General features: G+C 39.5%; 1 protein-coding gene across 2 annotated transcripts in view; it reads right to left on the minus strand.

Moving 5' to 3' along the window:
* The window catches only part of Task6 (TWIK-related acid-sensitive K[+] channel 6), a 55,599-nt gene extending 39,853 nt beyond the window's left edge, over positions 1-15,746 (minus strand). The window contains exon 1 of one of the 2 annotated variants that reach the window (XM_022062685.2): positions 15,461-15,746. In XM_022062685.2, the coding sequence (XP_021918377.1) occupies positions 15,461-15,587 (127 nt within the window). In that variant the 5' untranslated portion in view covers positions 15,588-15,746. The remainder of the gene's footprint in view (positions 1-15,460) is intronic. The other variant, XM_087345119.1, reaches the window with a different exon arrangement.
* Between the last annotated feature and the right edge of the window lie 7,013 nt (positions 15,747-22,759).

Below are 22,759 nucleotides of genomic sequence, written 5' to 3' on the forward strand. Positions count from 1 at the left end.
ACACTATTACAACTGAAATAATACGATTCAAATAATTGTTCTCTGTTGCTCATTTACTCTTTACGTAGGACCTCAACTAGCCATCACACGAAAACTCTGTCACTGTTCTAACAATCAGACATTTTACAATTATTTAACAGTTCGACAGAGTCCTCCAAGCAGCTGAAACCTTCTAGTTGCCACCTCAATCCTCCACTGCCAACCAGAAACTGCCAGAATCTTCGGTGCACAAGAGCTGCTTGTCGTAACTTGAGGTTGCGAGATGGAGGGGCCAACTAGTGGTTCTTCCTGTACTGTTTGGGCTTTGTTGACGTCATGGCGGCGTACGCAACAATACAAAGCCCTATTCGTTTAAAGATGACTGTCTTGTGGGTTGTTACGCCGTGTAGTCTGGTAGAAGTTTACCGACGTTTCAGAGGTCCTTGCTGCTTCCATCATCACCTGAAACGTCGGTGAACTTCTGCCAGACTACACGGCGCAATAACCCAGAATACAGCAATTTTCCTACTCACCGCCGTGAAAGCCTCAAATCGTACCCTTATTAGTTCGAATGTAAATAAATTTAAAAAATGTCTGATATTTAGACTACTCAACTTTTTTAAAATTTCGGGAAAGGCCTGTAATGTTGATAGGAGGGTAACCCCTGCCCCTGCTTTTAGGCTGAGCCGTCCATGTTCAATATCACTTCTTCTAAAAGAAGTTCCAGGGAGGCGCTCTGTGGAACTTCTGCCGCTAATGAACCCATTGTCCATGCCCCAGACAATATATGAGTTAAGACGGAGCATCTGTGGAATTATATTCACAGGGAAAAGCCGAAGGGCTGGCACAGTAACCTTTCCAGTGTCACTTTGCTTTCCACAAATCCTACGTCGATTAGCCTGGGTACGAACCCGGACTTCAGCGTAAGAAGCCGGTACAGCGTCCGGACATCAGCCACAATGTTACAGTGAAAGTGATGTTAGGAAGTGTTATTATGCTTCTGGGCAAGAATTTTGGATTGTAAACATGGTTTTGGTTGTTATGATGTTCAACCACGTCCTTTTCAGCTGATTCTTAGCATTCACTGGCTGCATCCAACATGTTTCCTCACACCCGCACGAATAACTGAGCATCGTAAATTGTCTGAACTGTCTTCTAGAAGCGTATTACCAAAATCCTCGTGTACTTATGTCTTTACATGACGAGAAGATATTTTCCATGACAAAATAAAATTCGTATGCTTTGCCCGGTTTCCTAGGCTACAACTAACACACACATGTAGACAATATTTTTATGGTTGCAATGCTGTATGGGGCTTCTTGTGCATTTGTATGCAACATAAATATACTTTTTTAAGCTACAACACCAGTCCCAAAGCTGTTGCTTCAGAATATATCTGTTTGCAGCCTACACTGACTTTTACCGACCGGACGTCGTTGGTGCAGAAAATTGAGATCTCGTTTCACCTTTGTCGCCAGAATTTGCCAGTCGAACATTCGTCTCCTGTCAACCTGAAAAAAAAGTGTCAAAGACCGCCCGTTAATTTCAGTGGCAAACAAAAAACGTACGAAACGCAATTAAATCATTTAAACGGAAGACCAAAGGGGCAGGCGAGAATTCTACCACTGAACCACCGATGCTTGTGTCAGAAGTGGGATACGAACTCACACCCTCACAAGAGGACCAGAAATTGAGGAGGTCCTTCTATTTCAAGATCTTCTCAGCTTCCTTCTTAATCACATTTACTTCAATTAAGAGGCAAGTTCCATTTTTGTTTCGGATTATAATATCTGGTTTGTTATTTGAAATGGTTCTATCAGTTCCGAATTGTTGGTTCCACAAAATAGTTATTTGGTTATCCCGACTTGTCTCAACTGCCTTCGGGATGTGTTCATACAATTATTATTAATATTATTATATCCCATCTATTCACCACTTTATGGGGTATGTACTTCCAGGTACCCGAGACAGACCTTGTCCCTAAGGTACATAGGGCAGCAGCTATTTCCGGGATCCATATTGTTTTTAGCAAGTGCCACATGTATTATATAATTTTATTTTATGAAAGCGTCTTCCGAATTATGTATGAAGTTCCCAAAATGGCGGTCTTCTGCAGTTCCCTGACGTCGTGTTCTCCCGGGATGTTGGCCAAATATTTCCTGAGAGACCTGGAGACAGTTCCTGTTGCCCCTATAACTACTGGAATTATTTTTGCTTGAACCTTCCACATTCTCTGTATTACTATGAGAAGTTCCTTCTATTTCAAGATCTTCTCAGCTTCCTTCTTAATCACATTTCCTTCAATTAAGAGACAAGTTCCATTTTTGTTTCGGATTATAACATCCGGTATTTTATTTGAAATGGTTCTATCAGTTCCAAATTGTTGGTTCCACAAAATAGTTATTTGGTTATCCTGACTTGTCTCCACTGTCTTTGGGATGTGTTCATGCCAGTTCTTCTTTTGTAGCTTTACCCCAACTTTCCTTCATGTGTTAAAATGTAACTGAGTACACACACGATCATGTCGTTGTATATACTGCACTGGACATCCAGACACGACGTGATCTGTCGTCTCATCAAATTGCTTACATAGTCTGCATTTGCTGTCTGTATCTTTTTTTAATATTTTTGTTGCGTAATATTTTGTGTTTAGTGCCTGGTCTTGTGCTGCTATAATCTGACTTTCAGTTTCCCCTTTCAGATCTCCTCTTGTTAGCCAGAGAAACGTGTCTTCTTTCCTTATAAGTTGTCTGTTCAAACTCCATGAATTATTTCGTTCTCCCATTTTCTCTTTATATTTTCTTGAATCAATGTCTTGATTTGTTTTCCTTCGTTTGTGTCACTGATTTCATCTTCAGAATTTAGCTCTTCTTTGTTTTTCGATACTGTCTTAGTTATTGAATTAATTATTGCTTGAGACCTGTCGTGTAATTTTATTATATTAATATATGGATCATTCTGATGCTTTATGTGCAAATTTCTATTGTTATTAGTAGTATCTTTTTTCAGAGCAACTCATTTCTTCGGTACAGCTACGCGCCGTATCCATGTTTTTAATATGTGTCTTATAAACAGTAATTCACACAGAATTTGTATGTACGTTTATGATACAACTCTACACCAACTTTCAAATCCTTAGCCCTAATATTTAATTGGTTATCGTAATGAAACTGAGAGCCATATAGTAGCTTAAATTCTAAAGAAATGTCTTTTAAGAAATCACATATTTTTTAATTATCTATTGCCATAAATCAGTTGATGAATGTATTTCTCTTAAGGGGTCTTAGAATTTTTTTTTTCAATTTTAAAGATTTGTGCGTCTGTCATGTTATTGCCAATCACATGACAATACATGTAAGTTATGAATTTTGTGTAGCTCCAAATAAGCACGACATATTTACATAACTAAATGTAAAAATCCCTAATATAGTTCAAGACTTGAAACATGCGGATAGACAGACAGCCAGACACGATCCGCCCTAAATGAGTTTAATTTGTGATAAATGTGCAAAGAAGACGTAAGAACTCGACAAAGGGATTTTGTATAAGATTATAAGGTATGAGTATAATTCAGACATACTAATACTTCGCCCGTCACCTTGGAGAAATTATATAATAGGGATTCCGAGAATACAGAAGTTGGATAGAAACGTTTGTGTAGTTTTTCACCTCGTCACGAGTTGGGGCTGAGTTATCAGCGTCACAGCCGAGCTTCGCTTTAACCCCGAAAAAAAACCCCGATATTTATTGGGCAGGAGGCTACGTGGACCCAGAACCTGTCTGGACGCAATGGCTAGAAAAAATAGTCCTTTTCCATCGCCGGTGATCGAACACGGATCTTCCAACCCGTAATCAGGCACACTCGTGACTGAGCTAACCCTCCGTGGTACACCCCTGCAGTTTAATGACACATTTTGAAATTTACAACGCACTGCTTAAGCCCTATACAGCAGTGAAACGGCGTGCGTAAGCGAAACGCATTTGTCCACTCTTCTCGTTAATTTGTACCAGTAGCACACGCGTATATTTTTCCGTGCACGAGAATTCAATTTGCTTAATGGAGAAAGCGGGACATAATAAATGGAATTGAGCGTGGGTCCACTTGTTTGCGGAACACGTCAGTGGCAAACGCAGGCTGTCAAGACTCTGATTGATAAGTTGTTTCACAGACGATACGGCCTTTAAAGTCGTCGATATTTCGAAGCTGTTTGAAGCAGATAAATAATATTGTATGACGGAATATTGTTTTTAATTATTTCTTTTATGGAACAATATACATTTAGGGCTTATATTCAAAGTAGCCAAATGGCAGGATATGAAACCAATTTTTATGTATGATAGCCATATAATTATAAACATAGCATAATGTTAGATATATACATTATCTATTATTTTATTTACAAAATTTGAAGGGATGATACCATTTGCGAGACCTAAGCGCAGATTGGAATGTTAAAGTAGGTCTTAAAGTATTTGGATGTAAACCTGTGGACTGGATGTATCTGCCTCATAAGGTAATAAGCTTTCGGATTTTATAGCAGGCGGGAAATTCTTTGACTAGCTAACTCACTGTTAGCTTCTGAAGGGCAACTCTTGATTCAGTCATGTACCTGCATTGGTGATAAATACTTTACCTATTGCACGTGTAGCCAAATCCCCAAATTTTCCGTACTGAGGAGACCAGAAGTACAGTGACTTCTCGTGATTTTCTATGTGAACTTTATGATAATGCCTTAACGAAACCCACGAATGCACCCCCCCCCCCAAAATGTGATTCTTTATGACGTGACTCCTAAAAAAAGTCCTGTTGTTGTATTAGGCTACGTTACGTTTCGTAAGTTACATTATTATGATCTCTTTGTACGAACTGCATCAATGACTGGGATGAAATTTGTTATGGAAGCTGCACCACTGGCGATTAAACTCAAATCAAATTTTCTGTGTTTCTTCTCTAGGCGGTTGATGACAAGAGGTGTTCAAATTTCTTTGTTTGCAGTTTTTATTATCGTTACATTAATGGAAATGGTTGCTGTATTGTGTTATTGTGGTTACCATTGGTGTCTCGGCGAGAATTGTTGTGGGTTCTGAAAAGCTTAGGACATGCATGCAGGAACGTAAGAACCCCCCCTCCCCCGAAATCATGCCTTCCTTCCCATAAGGCCCTTTCACCTCTCCCACACACCCGGAAGGCTTAGGGCCACGTCCCACACGCGGTCCTTTGCCCAAACTGTGTGTTCTGGGACGAATTGCAATTTCTATAATTGTCATTTCTGTCGAATTTTTCTATCAGCTCAGTCGCATAAACCCATGGATTCGCTACTTTTAAAAATTAAAATTTTCATTATTGTTAACGACACTGTCTTATGTGCTTACAAGTATTATTGCTTGTTACAGACAGTTCTTTGGAATTACATCAACTCAGTATGGCACCAGTGGATAAGTTTATCCCTAAATCTTAAAAATAATGTTCACACAGAAGGTTCGATGCATTAAAATGAAAAAAATAACTGTTGTATCAAGACGTCCAAATTATAAATACTACGATTAATACTACTGTATCATTTGATTTACATTCAGGATTTAACAGAAGCCCATACTATGTTTCAATGTTATTCGGTATGCCATTATCCAATAAAATTATATTTGACAGCGAAACTTCACCGGCTTCCGTAGACAAAACATAAAAATATATAAACAGAAGATTTCTGTCTTCTGGGTTATTGCGCTGTGTAGTCTGGTCGATGTTAACCAATATCATCGCCCTGATGACGGAGGCAGTATGACCTCTGAAACGTTGGTTAACATCGACCAGACTACACAGCGCAATAACCCAGAAGACAGAAATCTTCATATTCACCGCTGTGAGAACCTCAAGTCTTACATATAAACAGAACTTCTGAATATTTTCCTATGACACATCTAGAAATTCGCGCGAATCAAAAATAAATACAAAATGTAGGAATAGGCTTCGATAATAGATAATCTTGAATTAGTTTTATTACGGTTAAGTAGCAAATTGAAGTCCTCGCTGATGATGAACTAACAAGTCAAAAGCTGCGCAAAAGTGAATTTTTATTCCAAATATATTGAAGTAACCGAATGTTTCTAATTGTGTTGATTTTCTTATATTCAAACTGTATGAATCCAGCGGTAAAATCAGTGAAGATATAATATTCTGAAAATTAATGCCAAAGCAATTATTCGGAGAGGGAAATTGTAATATAATGATTTTACGTTTTTAAAATTACATTTGATGGCGAAAATACGCATTTTTCAGAATTGATTGGATCTCTATATCGGCAGTAAAGAAGTAAAAGACACATACTAAATTTATTTGGGATATAATGTCAAATGTCAAACGGATTAATTTCTACGTACGCGAAGGATAATTAAAAGCAAGTAAGATGTCGTAGAAATTAACGACTGCGTCGGATGAGACGATGAAAGTGGTTCATTTTATCAAAGGTAACACTTGAATTTCACGTAATTTTAATGTCATTTTAAAGAGATGGGCTACTGCTAATTTTTCACAAATACTTTTAAAATTCTCCTATGCCTCAAATGCGTTGGCTTTCTGGTAGGAGAATTAATGTCGCAGACATGCACTGTTATTCACAGGCGGTTTAACTAGTAGGCAAAAGTAGGCGGTGGCATGGGGCGGTAAAATTTAAACGGAAGGGGTGGGGAGGGGCACAAAATTAGATAAATTACGTTTCAGAAGGGCGTATGTGGATCATTTCCAACACCCGGCGAAGATCTGTCTCAAGCGGTAAAGAATATTGTGATACAGCACACGTAATTTGAGAAACAGCTGTAGGATTTATTCTCTCTTCCTGGTGTTAATAGCAAGTGGATTAGGGATTTATGAAATGCACACGTAAATAAATTAAGTGCAAGTGTAAGAAACTGACAAGATAAAACTTTAAGCGACACTTCGTTGTGGTAATTTCATTAGTGCAACTTACCAGATTCGTGAAGTGTATCCTTTGGAGCGCAGTGGAATTCAAGTGTAGACAGTGACATCAACAGGGTAGCAGGAGGGAATAGCAAATGCAACAGTGTGACCCGAGGTTATTGTTGTAACAGTGGAATCCTATATCCGACAATATGATTCAGCCATGACCTCGGTGCACCCTGTTACAGCCACGGTCCAGGAGGGCTAGACGCCGAAGAAACAAAGCCTCAGCGCAGCAAACACCCTGGGGGTGGCCTAGCCCCCTAGTCGGCCAAACCCTGGCTGGTCTAACCCGTAACAGTGGAAGCTCAACAAGGGCAGTGCCATACATTTTTAAGCCTTGTGATGGAGACATGCATGAGAGATGAATCCGCTTGGGAGGTTTGGCTTCAGGGAGTAGAATGCCTGGGGGCGGCCACGAGCGTAAAGCTGTGGGGTGTGAGCATGGGTGTGAGTTCCTGGGATTTTCCATGTGCAGTCACAACAGTGGCCTAACCTTTCATAGTGGAAGTGTAGGGGTGACTAAGGCCAGTGACTACAATGCAATGAGTTCTGAAAGAACACGTATGCTGGCCACAGGACACACATGTCGGGGGTCAGAACCTCTGGAATGCTATACGTACGAGGGTATACCCTGGAGAGCAAGCATTTTGGGGCAGACCTCCCCCCCCAAGTGTTTTTTTCTTATTTAAATCCAAAATTCATGAAGAGGCAGAGTTTCAAACTTGGTCTTGAGAGATATATCACAAGTGTGTTCCATCAGAGATTCCTTGGATTTTGTAGAAAGGTAGCTTAATTTCTCAACGAATGTGGCTGCAAATGGATTTCGAGTCCATTTATGCTGCTGAAGAGTTGGTTCTGGAAGACGGTTCTAAAAATTTCTCTCCAGATAAGAGAGATGAGTCACAAGACGAGGTTTAATTTCTTCAAATGCGGAATAATTTTCTCCTGGATATTAACTTATGTTGACAAACAGTTCTAGAGCGTCGCTTTCGCAAAGGCGTTTTCATAGCATCATCTTTTTTTTTCGTGAACACCGAAACCTTACCAAAAACCTGAAACAGCTTGCATTTGGTTCTTAAATATGACAAAAAAATAAGGCACTTCGTATCTGAAAAGTACTGATATAGCGGAGAACGAGAATCCCGTAAAATTCTGCGAACTTCTTCTTTCAGCTCAATTAATAATTTCAGGACTTTTACCTTAGCAACAAAGTTAGCTCCGGTTGCAAGAGAAGGAACTTGTAGTCGGTCTGCCTGCATTCATTCACACAAAACTGCAAATAATACGGCGTTTAATGGGAGAGCTTTTACAGAGTTCACGAATTTCGCCATCTCTTGCAGCGCAGAATATAATTTTGGTTCAAAGTCACGTGATGCTGAATCGCCTCTGGTGATGATGCAGTGTATGAAGTTCGCGTGGGGGCCAATTTGCCTCAATTAAACTTATAAGCCTTTCTTGTGTCCTGTCAAAGCTCTTACTCTGTCTGTACACTTTCTGAAGCAGTTTGCCCAAGAAATAGTTATTCACTGCCTTGGATACAGCACTTCCTGTAAATCTCCTTCAAAGTGGTGGATGTTTCCGAAAGTATCAGAAAAGCACAAGTATCTGGGCTACTCCTGTCAAGTCTGTTCATTCGTCCATCTGAAGAGCGAATCTTGGACTGAATTTATTAATCCTGATCAGCAGGTGTCCCTTGATGTCTTCTTGCATTGATTCAATGCTAAGAGACAGCAATTGTTTTAAAAACATCAGCATATTTTTTTACAATGCACAATTTCGCATATTCCCATGGCTACTGGAAACATCAATGCATTTGGAATGCAATATAAATTTGTTAAAATATAAAGCGTCACGCTATAGGAAGGCGAAGGCTGAAGGCAGACATCAAAATGTCTGAAATTACGCGTGGTGAAATCTGCAGCCAAGCTCTTAAAGAAATTCTTCTTTACAAAGATACCGTGACGCGGCGAAGTGAATCAGTTTCAGAACACATCAAGGAACAACGAAGATTTTATGTCTTGTGGAGAGGTCAAAGAGAGGACTATAGGAAATGATACAAACAAGGTTTCGTCACTTCCAGAGACCGTGGCAAGACCGTGTCGAGATCTTTGAGGATGGACAATCAGCAGCAACTGTCGTAGGATTTAAAGCTGAAGGAAGACATGTTTCATCTCATATACACTTTATACGCTGCTTCAGTCATACAGAGGCTTTAGAATCACGTGACCCTCAATCACAATTAGGTACTGTGCTACAATTGGCCTTAAAATCTGTGAGATCTGTTAAAGTTTGCCCTTTGAACTCTTTCTTACTTACAGAACTGCGCAAGGAATCGAAGGCAGACCACAATTACTTATTTTCCCCAGAGGTTAGGTTGTCGTCAAGAAGTAAGTTCTTCAACGATTGGTTGAGTTGCAAAAGTGTGCTTGAAAATTCCATAAGATCATATATATATATATATAATCATAAGTGACATGCTGCTCTACAATTTGTCATATAGTACCTATATTTGATCGGCACAGCAGACTAAACACCGGTCTTCAAGGTACAAATGCGGCCATTATTAAGCTTTTTGACATCTTTGGGTTTCATCAAACGAAGACATATTTTAAAAGCCCCTGCGAAAGTCACAGCGCAGAAACATTTGTCAACACGAGTGGGCGTCTCCAAGAAAACTGTTACGAATTCGAAGAAATTAAATTTGACGCTGTAACTAACCTCGTTAATCTTGAAAGAAATTTTCAAAAGTGGTTTTTTAGACTGGCTGTTACTCAGCTTGAATGGAACCGGAATATATTTGCAGTTACGACTGGTGAAAGCAAAGTCAACTTTATTTAATATATTATGAATCTCTTTTGTGGAAATGCTTGCGAAGAATTTTTTTTTTAATTGGATGGTTGCACCAATAAAATATTCTGGGGACCACTGACCTATATATTACTGCCCTGAAAATATTACGACCAATTTTATACATTTCCTTGCATGCAGAATAATTTCATGTGATTAGATAACTTCTACTTTTATCTGAAAGTATGAATTAGTGTGGAGGTCACGTTCTCTGTTTCCAGGCCCCCTGAGAATCCCAGTTATAATGTGCATCCTCAAGTCCTGTTATCTAGTACAGTCTGTCTCTTTATTAGTCTACGTTTAGGAAGAAATCAAGTTTAAAACTCGTAATAGGACAAAATATAAATTTACAAAATGTCTAATACGTTCTCATTGTTTGGTAACATATAAAATATGTCGCGATGATTAAACTAAACTTTAAAAAAATGTAAAGTGTAAACAGCTAAAAGCGAACATACATGCATGTGGGTGACGGGCGATGTCTAGCGATCAAAGGAAAATTCTTGGCACGTTTGAAAATACAAATCTAGACAATTTTAGTAATATGACCGTTCTCAGCCCCCCCGCCCTAAACGCATTGAATCAGAGAGTTTGGTCGCCTCTGGTTGGGTGGGTAATCGATGGCGAGGGAGATTTGCTTTAAAGTTTTATCGATCTGAAGAAGACCTACCTGATAAGAGGTCGTATTTGTCATCCATCAATTGAACCATCCATCTAGCCATCCACTCATGTGCCCGTCTATCTTCCTGCCTAGCTTTTATCCGTCTGTTTACCTCTCCGCCCAACACCACAACTACCAACCTCCCACCAACAAGCTCGTCTGTCTTCTGACAGTTTGATAAACAAGGGCTTCTAAAGTGTGTACTAGGGGGCAGAAGAGATGCAACACGAAATGCCGCCCAATGTCATGAGAAATTCCGTACCACTCTCTCAGCTGAGCACAGCAGAACGTCGTCACAATCCATTTTACGAAATTTCAGAACACAAAAACGAAAATGTTCGTTGTCATCGGAATTATAAAACAATATCAATATAAGTAATATAAACACGTTCATACCTGCCACTTGTACACAAGTTTTATTCGAGTTCTTGTGACAGATTACCTGCACCGCTGAACCAGGAATAAAATTTAAATTAATTATTCGGTTTTGTCCGTCTAATCACAATTATATTTAAAATTTACAAATAAGATAATTAAATTATCATTTTATGTTCCACATCGAATAATCGATTTACATGTGGAACATAAAATGATAATTTAATTGTCTTATTTGTAAATTTCAAATTTTAAATATAATTGTGATTAGACGGACAAAACCGAATAATTAATTTAATATTTGATTCACAATATGACGCAATTATACTATGTAATAAAATTTAGTTATGACGTTGGCGACCCTTGTAGCAGGAAATGCGAACGAGGCTTTTGTAGAGTCTGACGGATTCTGCGTTTGGCGGGTGATTGGAATAAGGTGGTCGGATTTTTGTTGGTGTGTCTGGCAGGAATTTGGCTCCTGTCACAGTGAAGATGTTTTCACAGTTAATTTAGCTGAAAAATAAATTTTATAAATTTTTGACTTTTAATTCCAGTTGCAAAGCTTACCGTTCAATACACAAGAAAAATTTATTTCCCGTCAACTTCAACGGGTCTTACTGTACGCTAGTTACGTTCGTGATAGGCCTATAAGCCCTAATATCACTGTGGTAGCTAGCTGAACGTAGTAGGTGACAGAGTTTGGGACTTAAGATTTCATTTCACAGAAGCCAAAGAACAAAGTTAGATTTGTCGCCCCTGGCGGTCGCTTGATTGCCTGTAATATAGCTCTACACCGTCCCTACAACGTACAAAGCATTCCACCTGAATCAGCATCACGTAAGCTTTGCATTCTGGACCTCATTTTTTTCAGAACATGTTACTGAAAAACATACGAGTAGGGAAAGTAAGGCGTGTCGGAGGTAATAAAGACTGATGTGTTTTGGTAAAACTGCTGTTGGAGAAGCTATGTTCTCTTTGAAAAAGCACGCACTACAGACCACAAACCTATCATATTAAGCGTTAAATTTCACACGAGGATATCCCTTTGAAGTGACACTTTAATTTGAAACAGCGATTACGTAATTAAATCGAAGAAGTGAATACTTAGAGCATAAAGCAACCAACTCTTCGCTGTCTAGATTCTAGACACACGTGTAGAATTTACAATCTTGATGATTGGTTTTGATTGGCATGGACCCTAAACAAATGCGGAAAACAAGATTTGTTGGTAGTCGTAACAACGGAGATTATTTTAATAACATAACCTCAATGTTTCACGTTTAATCTTCTCCGAACCTGAGAATATCATCGCCCCCGATGGTGGAGGCACCAAACACCTCTGAAACGTCGGTAAACTTCTACAAGACTACGGCGCAACAACGCAGAAGACAGACATTTCATTAGTAATAAACATTAATATTCGGGGTCACAGTGGCCGCGCGGTCTGAGGCGTGAGCCTTGTGCCGCTTGGTCGCTGGGACCGTAGGTTCGAATCCCACTCAAGCCATGGATGTTTTGTTGTGCTGTCCAGTGTACAGGTAGAGGCCTTGCGACGGGCCGATTCCTCGTCCAAGGAGTCCGAGTTTGCCGGTAACATATACATAGATTTCCCACGTTACGGTACTTAACTTCTCGCGGTTTATTGTAACTACCGAAGTCTACAGAACAGAGCCCTCTTTGAGGAGCTAATAGTAACTGTGTTAGTCGTCATATTCTCCGGTATCATTGAACCCGAAACGTCGTTATCACGTTGAAAGGGGTTTCGCCACTGAATCATATATTTTGAGCCACACCCTCAATCCCACATTTCTTGAAACCAGTGCCTTCTATGTGATTTTCTCTCTTCAGGTTTTTCGACCAAAATCTTTTATGCGTTTCACGTTTCTCACATATTTGCTATAGACCCCAGCTTACTATTTTCCCTTTATTTGATTTCCCCGAAATTGCCCTGAATGGTAAAGAGTAAAAAAAGTTCATTATGTAGTTTCTTACAGCCTTCTGTCGTGTTCGCCCTCTTAGATCCAAATATTTTCCTTGTTACTTATTTTTTTTATATCTTTATCACGTTCCAGGACGACTTTCCAGCATAATTCAAACTGCACAAATTTAAGATCTACCGAACTTTGCGTTTCGCTGATTCTGATATCTAGTCTCGAACTGCAGTTCTTCGGAATCCTCCTCGGTCTTTGCAGGAAAATACTGAGATGGTACATTAAAATAACCAATGTGCATTTTCTCTCAGAGTCTTTCCAGTTTATCGTTTATTAACATTCTACCATTAGATGCTTTATAACCAATTCAGTTTTGGAAAAAAGTCGTTAAATAACTCAAAAACACTCAAAACGTTAGGCTATGCCTGTACTTGAGATCATGCATTCGTGAGCATCCATTTGTGCCATCGATACTGGACAAGTGAGTGGTTAGTTTCAGACCACGGAGGCTTTACTCCGTCAGCAAGGATCCCTGGCTGCAGTCCGGAAGCTATCTTACATCTTTATTGAAGATGTGCAATGATACCAGCAGCTGAAGTCTTTTATATCACTCTGGAAGCTCGTCGGAACTTGACGTACATGAGGGTCAGATGGTATCAACCAAATTCTATGGAGTTCTTTTAGAAGAAAACTTTCAGACAACACAAGATTCTTCTTCGTATTTAATATTTTATGTTGTTTCAGATGACTTTCGTTTCGTAGTTCTGTCAATCACCTCCTCTTACGCTACCAAAATTCCATCATTTTCACGTTTTATCCACTGACCCCAGAAAAAAAGGCCAATGGAGTTGTCAAGTTGATGCGACTTGAAAGACAAAGATGACAGTGTGACTAAAACTCGATTTCTTAGAGAAAAATTCCACACATGTTGTGTACTTTATCGTTTTTGATTCCTTTCTTATCACGCGGAAATAAATTCGTTTTCCGTTTACTTTATTCAGATTATACCGGGCTCTTCCTTACCATAGGTTCTGCCACAGCTCAACTTCAGTGGACTGAATCATGACCGTATAATCATCATATTCGAAGTTCGTCACACAGCGACTGTGTTTGCTTCAAGTTCTCAGTCAACATTGCTATAAACCTTAATCGCCGGGTAAATTTTGAGCCCGTGACGTTAACTTTATGAACAGAAACAAATAAACAGTTAGGATCGTCCTTCTATTTCGCTTACCTCAGGCTCTGCGTATCACTAACCTTCATTTGTTACACTTGCGAATTATTTTTTGTTTATTTAGTGTTCTGTCTGACGACAGGTCCATATGAACAGGATCCTTCCATCCTTTTCTCGGACTGGGACCTGTTCATATACGTTCTTGGCAGATGATCCAGAAGTGGTTTGCCATTGCCTTCTTCTGTGTGTGAATGGAGTAATTGTTGGGATGCCACGGAGAAACCGGGGAAGCCCCCGGAGGAAAACTCCGTGTTGCCTAGACCACGGCCTTGCCCAACACAAGTTATAAATTCGGGCACCGCGGGAATCGAACTCGAGACCCCAGGATTACAATGCCAGCGTTCTATCCGCTAGACCGCTTATTATTATTATTTAGTGTTCTGTCTGACGACAGGTCCATATGAACACGATCATTCCATCCTTGTCTCGGACTGGGACCTGTTCATATACGTTCTTGGCAGATGATCCAGAAGTGGTTTGCCATTGCCTTCTTCTGTGTGTGAATGGAGTAATTGTTGGGATGCCACGGAGGAAAACTCCGTGTTGCCTAGACCACGGCCTTGCCCAACACAAGTTATAAATTCGGGCACCGCCGGGAATCGAACCCGAGACCCCAGGATTACAAGGCCAGCGTTCTAACCGCTAGACCAAAAATGGCTTTCATATTACATTAACCTTTTCGATATTGTAATGTTCGTGAAAGATAAACTAGATTCACATAGACATAAACTTTAGCTCCTAGCAACATAATTTGCAGAACTTTGTATTCGGTAATAGTTTGCTGATGAGCTTTATGGGAGGATTCCAAGCAACTGTTCAAGGAACAAGCACAAAGGCGTTAGAAGATTTTTTTTAAAAATTCTTGTAAGTTGAGGTTGCGCCTCGAATTCGGGGTCTTGACGGCGTTGTGGTCTTCTGATTGTGACACAGTTTGGATTTGCCAACGTTTCAAGAAACATGCTGCCTCCAACTTCATCCCTGAAGACTGAAGCAGTATGTCTCGCCGAATCGTCGGTACCATCTACAATTCTGCAAATATCACAACCCAGAAGACCACGATGGACATTTCGAAATTTTTGGTCAAAATACAGAGCATCACACACCCTCAATCCATGCTAATACTTTGCCACAAAAGGGATCGGAGTTGGAAGAGGAGCTCTTCTACGTCAAATTGTGACACATATACTGGATGTCACGAGCTATCATGTTCCTCAGGAGGTATCACTTCGTACTGGCACGATAACATCTGGCACGGCTACCTTTGGAGAGAACGCGTTCGTTTTAGTCCTTTGTATTGCCGTTTGTAACGAGCTGTAATAAACTTGGTGTTATGCAAGTCAGTGCCAGCGGATGGCAGGAATACCAAGCTGTCTATAAACGATATTAATGACAAGAGCCGTCCGTTGTGATCTCCCCGAAAGTTCCTCCAACGCGCAGCCGTGCGTTCAGTTATCAGAAGCACGTGCTTGGCTCACCGTCTAGAACATCCCAGCGTCTTTTCTCAGTTTCTGACTCGAGAGCGTCGAAGACTGCTGCTCCCACAAGAAGATATGTGAACGTGCAGACTATCAAGGACAAGGTCCGGACGTTTTGCTTCTTCATTCTCTGGTGGACACCATGCTGAGTGGTTGCGCCCAGACCTAGGCCGCTGTGCTGCTATGCTGCTACTAGGCGGCCCAGTCCGTGTATGCCGGCTTCATGACCAGCACACCACCATCATCCCCGCCCCCACCACCCCCACCAGCACCGCCACTGAGTCTGCGGCATGCAGCATGGCCATTGCCTGGAATAGAACAACAGACCTCGTCAGATTCAGCTTCATCATTTATTGTTCCTACGAGCAGATTCATTCATACGCGGGTCTGGGAAGGACTCTTGCTTCGATGGTCCTCAGTGCACATTCCGCTAGGACGGGTAAACATTACGATACCCTGAACCAAATATAATACCATGCGAAACAAAATGATATATGTCGTCATTAAACAAGATTATGGGACAGGATTAAAAATCGTGAAAACGTCTTATTGTACAAGAATTATTAATACCATCTATTGAAGAGATACAAGTAGCTGTTATGACGTTTCAGTATGTGAACTTTATAACAAATGTAAAACTGTTAATAATAGCCCCTGGGAATGACGAAATTTCGCCCAAATGTGTAGGGCATTTTAACGCTAATGATACATTTGTTGCATGTTGTATTAGATGGTTTACCAAATCTACTCGTTAACTATAAACCTGTCTGTTATCGCAACACGACTTTTCATTTCACGTGGTTTTTGCGAACACGTTTCGCCAAGTCAAAGCGTTATTACTGTTATAAGTGCAGTGAAAGATTTCAGTATCAATCTTTAAGTCCAGTTGCACCGAAGTTTGTATTGAATTAATTATATTGTGAGTTGGTTTAGATTAATTTGTTAAGTCGTGACCGAAAAGTCGCTCAGTCCATTCCTGATATATAATCTGTTTGTCAAAAAATAAACTACACTGAAATTAGAAAACAAAAGACAAAGTTATATTAGGTTCTGGGAATGTCCACCGAATTCAGGAATTCATGAGCCCTGTTCCTTGCGTTTGAGGCAACCCGGTGAAGAATTTCGGTCTCCTTCTTGTAGCCTTCCTGTGTCGCTAAAACGGTTTCCCAGACGACTTATTGTCCATTGTCTTAAAACAGGAGAGTCGGAAAATGCATCTCTCGACTCATTACGGCAAGTTAAGTTAAGAACGAGACGCCAGGTGGTGTTCGACTATGAACACTCGCTGCTCTTGTGAAAAAGACATCCTTTCACTTCGACTGTTGATAGTCAACTGACGGACTGGCGCGACCTGCGTGGGATCTTGTGTAGTCACAGCGATATTGTGCGTTTATTAATCCATTCGAATTATACAGAACTGCAACCATTAACAAACATTGTAATATGGGTTGCGTGATCTTTCGATAGACCTGTATTTCGTATTGCTTAATGTTAGCAGTTGCTGTTTGATCAGAATTCATGAGCGATCGGAATGTTGCCTTAAGTATTAGAATCAGTCAGTATTTCAAGTCGAAACTAAGCACTTGCTCTGTTCACTGACTGCATTGGCTGGTTTACTTATCAGAGTCAGTCTAAGTCGTCCAGATGGCACTGTTTGACTGAGTACGTTCGTCGAACCACTGTTACTTTAATCGATGTGTCGGACACAATAGCGCATTTTTTCTCCTGGGATCTGGATTTCTTTTTCTTCTCCGTGTTGTTCTTTCTTCACTTCTTACGTTTTCTTCAAATATACTTTTAATTATTCCTGATCCCTACCTGCTTTATTTCCCTTTTCATTCTCTCGTGGATCATAAGAAATATTATTCAAAACATAACCCGCCCTACTTCAATTCCAACGCTCTCTGTAGCGATGTATCCAGTTGGCAAAGAATTATGGTCATAAAAACATTTAGTACTTTTTTATTGCTATGGAGTGAGATTAGATCTGTGTGGAGCTGGGCCGCTTATGTGCCCACTCTCCATCTGCATACGATAAACGAATAACTACGGAGCGGCAGGGAAATAATATTAAAAAGGAAAAACGTAAGAACTGGAGAAAAAACCATTTTGTCCACCAAAAATCCCACATAGATTGACATGGTCACGAACCCGGGCCCCCGCAGTGAGAGATAGGTCTCTCAATGCGGGGGCCCGGGTTCGTGACCGGCGTTTAACTGGGCAAACAACCATTAAGTTATTTTTTACGCTAAATGTTACGCCAAAAATTTGCTCCAGAACAAGAGTCATTTGTAACCGATGTAGAGAAAATATAGGTTAAAATATTTTCTAATAAGTATCGGGCCTTATATATTTGCTGTGTTGATAATCGCGAATAATCTCTGCAGTTAACGTCAACTTTAAACCGATTGATCTTTCTAGTAAGACCGGCGAAGACATTATTGAGGTTCGAAAGAATTTTTGCTGTAGATGTGCCCTAATTCCGGGCTGTACCACACTTCAGTCAGGTGAGAAAAAGTGTCGCTGATTACAGTTGCACAGATCCAAAAATTGTTTTGCATTTCGTCTGATTTGTCGCCCCACCACCTTCATTATCGCGTTGCAACGCGTCCTGGTTCTGAATGTCATATGTCACGTATCCCAAAGCTTCGCAAAACCTGGATAGCAGCGGAGGCCGACATCAATGATGTATCTGGATTACAGGTTTCTCGTGTTAGCTGAGAGCAATCTGTTGGTCCGTGTCTGCCACACGCCAGTCGTGAGGTCACGTTAGAGTTAGATGCTTGTATATTCTTTAAGACAAGTGCTCTTAAAGCGCAGGCACTCTAATGGCATTACTCCAGATTCTCTAGACATCAAAATCTACAGGCATGACATTATCAGTCCCCGAACCATTTAACACCTTCCTAAGGTTGTTTATTGATAAAGCTTTGAAACTCACTACTGAGGTTATATATAGGCCAGAAGGTCAAAGGTTAAACTGGCTTTCATAAAGCCTCAGACTGAACACCACTTTTCCTGACACACCATGCTTCATAAATAAGGCTCTGTAAATCGAGTTATAGCTGTGTAAACATTACTTATGGTATAGAAGAATTACATATACCAAATTTTGTTTAGATTACATCACGTAAGAACCATTAAGCTACCATCGAGTGTGGGGGCGAAAAATGTAGAAATATCACTTCCATTCGTTTGCCGGTTATTTAAATAAAGTTTAATTTTAAATTTCTGGAAAGAAACTGCAATTTATTAGATCGAATATAATTATGCTTAGTGGCCATTTTAAATCAGTGTAAGATCGACGCTGGTCGTCTTTGTGTTTTACTGTAGTTTATTACGTATTATTTATTTCAGAGATGCGTCTACTGTTCTGAAAAGAGAACATCTAATTAGTTGTGAAATTTTGACTGTTCCGTAAAAATTAAACGAGGGAGTAGAAGTGTAGCCTCAGTATTTGGAAGGAACACATAACAACTTCCAATATTAGCTCATATAACAAATAATGCTGATAGCTTTCTTGTAAAGACACTTGTTTCTTTAAGCTAGTAATGAATCTTAAATTATATTGTCATTGATTTACTATTTATGGGAGGAAACAAATTACATCCAATTTTCACTGATTTTTAGAATAAAGTTTCAAGTTGATCCAGATGCATGCATTATACTGCATAGGCCTACGTACATACGCAAAGCAGATACAGAAAAATATGTTCAATGTTTGAGATTTGGGATTTTCGTGGCGTTAAAAATGTAGATAGCCTTCTGACTAACAACACAAACTTCACCCCTGAAGACGAAGGTGATATTATCGTCAGAAACGTTATTAGTCACATAAAAACCAACGCGACGTCACAACCCACTGTTGACACGAACATGTGTCCCTGTTTGGAATCTTTTAAAATAACACAGGAAATTCGTATGTTTTTCGGGTAAATTACAAAAATGCCAGTAAAGAGTTTCTCTGCGTCCTGAAGAAGCTTTGGAAAATGGTAGTGTGCTGGATGGCATGGAAGACGTAAACTTGTTATTACACACTGCACCCCCTCCCCTTCTAAATTTAGTCCATGTGTCAGATCTCATTAAACACTATTGTCTCGCTAGGTATACCTGGAAAACCTGACGTTTATTTTCAGAGAAGAAACCTAACCTAACATCTTTACCCTTGAAACTACCCAAGCCAATGGAACAACAGTTCTGAGAAGCCAGAAACTCGAGGGTTCATGGTCGTGTTTACAAGAGCCATATTAATACAGTTCACGTATTTCTTTAAAAAAAACACTTTAATATTATCCTATCTTCTATGTCAGTGGCCTTCAAGTAGCTGTTACCTCTGGTTTTGCGACAAAAACTTCGTATGCATTTCTCGTCTCTCTCTCTCTCGTGCACGATATACGCCCGTGTTTCTCATCCTAATTAATTTCTCTGCGTTTTATTTCTGACATCCTACCTTACAGGCATCTAGAGGTTCCACGTTTTTCTTTATAATACTTATATTTCCAGTGTTTGTTTTATGGACTATTCCTAAAGACACATTCCACACCAGTTTTAAAAATCAGTAGTGATGAAGCATCTTGTTTTAGACCATTCCGAATAGGAAATACGTCAGATACATGTTTGCGAACTCAGACTTTGCTTTGATATATATCTTTCGTTTAAAATCATTCAATTAACGTAACTCGTATCACGAGTGTACGGAATTTAACGACAATTATGTGCAGAGCTTTCCATTTTAATATAATTTATGGACATACAAAAGTCAAAGTTGTGTATTTATGAAACCAGGTTTAATCAAATATGGATGCTTATCATGCAAATAATGATAATAATAATAATAAATACTAAACTCGCGCAATGTTACAGACATCAACATAAAAGTACAATGGATTCCGCTATGAAAGAAACTAAATGAACTCACTCTACGAATTAACTTTTGCAAATGTTAGGTTGCACGGTCATTTCCATAAAATAAGAAACGTAGTAAATCTGTGAGTAACCAGAATGTATGTAATTACAAAGAAGCCAACATGAACGCCATTTGTACTCAGGTTCACGGCGAAGGGAGAGCAAGGACCAGGCTCTTAATCAAATAGAATCAAATACCCAGGAATAAAACATAAAATACTGAAGAAGCAGAATTTTCCTCGGTCCATACCAACGCAGCTGATGTACAGTTATCGATATACCCGTCAGCTAACGCAAAATACTTTTATAGCTTTCCCTCAGTCGCGTAGTTCAAGGGTAAACCTGAAAATTAACCAAATTTCTGATACTAAACATTGTGAGAAGTGATTATATATGAGTTATAGTAGAAACAGATACATAAATATGACTTTCTTGGGGGTCCTATTGGATAATTTTTGAGAAAAATTCTTTCAAGGAAATGCGTTTATTGTAAGAAGAAATACTGAAGAAATACGAGAATCGTAATGCGAGGCTACATATATTTAAGCGAAGTGAACCCAATTATATAAAATCCGAAGCCAGTTGCGATGTATGTAGGATTTACAATATTAATAAGTCTGAAGTATAAGTAGTTAGTAAATAAGTAAGATCACTGAATTCTGAATATTTTCACAGGACATTATTCGTGCAAACAGTTTTTGCCGCCTGTCGTATAAGAATTTAGTTACCAGATACAGAAATTGTTCTTGAACATACTTATTTGAAGTGTATTAATTTTAATATCCATTGAATCATAGAAGAACTCCATGCGTATTCCTTAGATCACGTTTTGAACCACTCAATGCTATGTCTCCCATTTGGAGACCTTTGTGTCACGAAAGTTTCAGGAATTTGATATTCCGTGTAGATTTGTCATTATTTTAAAAGGTCTGAAACCTCTCGACTTAATAACAGTCGCGAAATGCCTGCGTAGTCGAAGCATCGGCGATTCCTGATAGATGTTAAAAATAATCCTCATTTGGGCTACAAAATCCAGATTTATTCACGGAAAAACCGATTACCTAAACAGAGTTACAGGAGATACTGACAGCCGGAGCATCTATCTAAACCGAAATTAGAATACACGGAGTTTTATCTCTATTCTTGGCGTGGTGTTCAGGGAGGACGAATTGGAAAATTGCTTCCCGAGATTTGTGGTAAAATGTTAGCGATAAGAATTGAGTTTGCATGTAATATATAATACTAACTTAATTTTCGTGATACTTCAATACTTATATTACTGTCATTATTTATTTTTCACGAATTTGAAACCTAACCTGATATGAGTCAGATTTTTAAAATAATATATGTGCCCTCTAGATATTTTGTGGGTGTCTTTTTTTAAGAACATTCTTCTTAACGCAAGGCACACGAGATAACATATCAATGCCCCCTAGCGGGATTCGAAAAAGCAATCCCAGTATTTGATCCGGCCAACACGTACGATGTGATCGGCATTAAATCAATATGTGCTTGTGTAGCCATGTAGGAATAAGTGATTTTATTCCTCAAATATCATTTTGTGCAGTGATCTAGCGGTTATCGGACTACTTGTACCGCGGATTTAAATTTAGAGGAATTCTTTTGTTCAGTATTGTCCGCAGGAGCTATATTTAATCATTTGCTGTGACTGTACACAAAACTATCTGTCTTCCAGAATTTCCTGAAAAATTTCAACCCGGTTTCCCTGACACACAAACAAATCACTTTCATTCTGCTGACTGTTCAGATGAATACGTAATACTTTTAAAGTTTCCTTGTTGATGACAAAATCACGTTTTTGTTTACCGCCTGAAAACTTTTTATTTTTGCCTTCTTCGATGTACGGAGAGAAAATCCACCTTGTTTTAATTAGGACTAATGATATTTACAGGACGATGCAAGTAATTTTATTAATATTCCAACTCCCGCAGCAAGAATTAAGAACGGTCTAGCGGTTAGAACGCTGGCCTTGTAATCCTAGGGATCTCGGGTTCGATTCCCGGCGGTGCCCGAATTTATAACTTGTGTTGGGCAAGGCCGTGGTCTAGGCAACACGGAGTTTTCCTTCGTGGCACCCCAACAATTACTCCATTCACACACAGAAGAAGGCAATGGCAAACCACTTCTGGATCATCTGCCAAGAACGTATATGAACAGGTCCCAGTCCGAGAAAAGGATGGAAGGATCCTGTTCATATGGACCTGTCGTCAGACAGAACACTAAGTAAAAAAAAAAGTGTGGAGTCTAAAATCAAGTCAGTGTTTAAGGAGTTGAACACGGAGAAAACTAAAATCATGGCCCATTCTACAATAGCAATTCATTCCAAATCACATTACGTCTGTGTTAACCTTCAAATTTGCTTTTGTATTCTTG

The sequence above is a fragment of the Zootermopsis nevadensis genome, unplaced genomic scaffold (assembly GCF_977971745.1).
Source record: "Zootermopsis nevadensis isolate Lab colony 2312 unplaced genomic scaffold, Znev_1.0 Znev_ptg000008l, whole genome shotgun sequence".
NCBI classification, from domain to species: Eukaryota; Metazoa; Arthropoda; class Insecta; order Blattodea; family Termopsidae; genus Zootermopsis; species Zootermopsis nevadensis.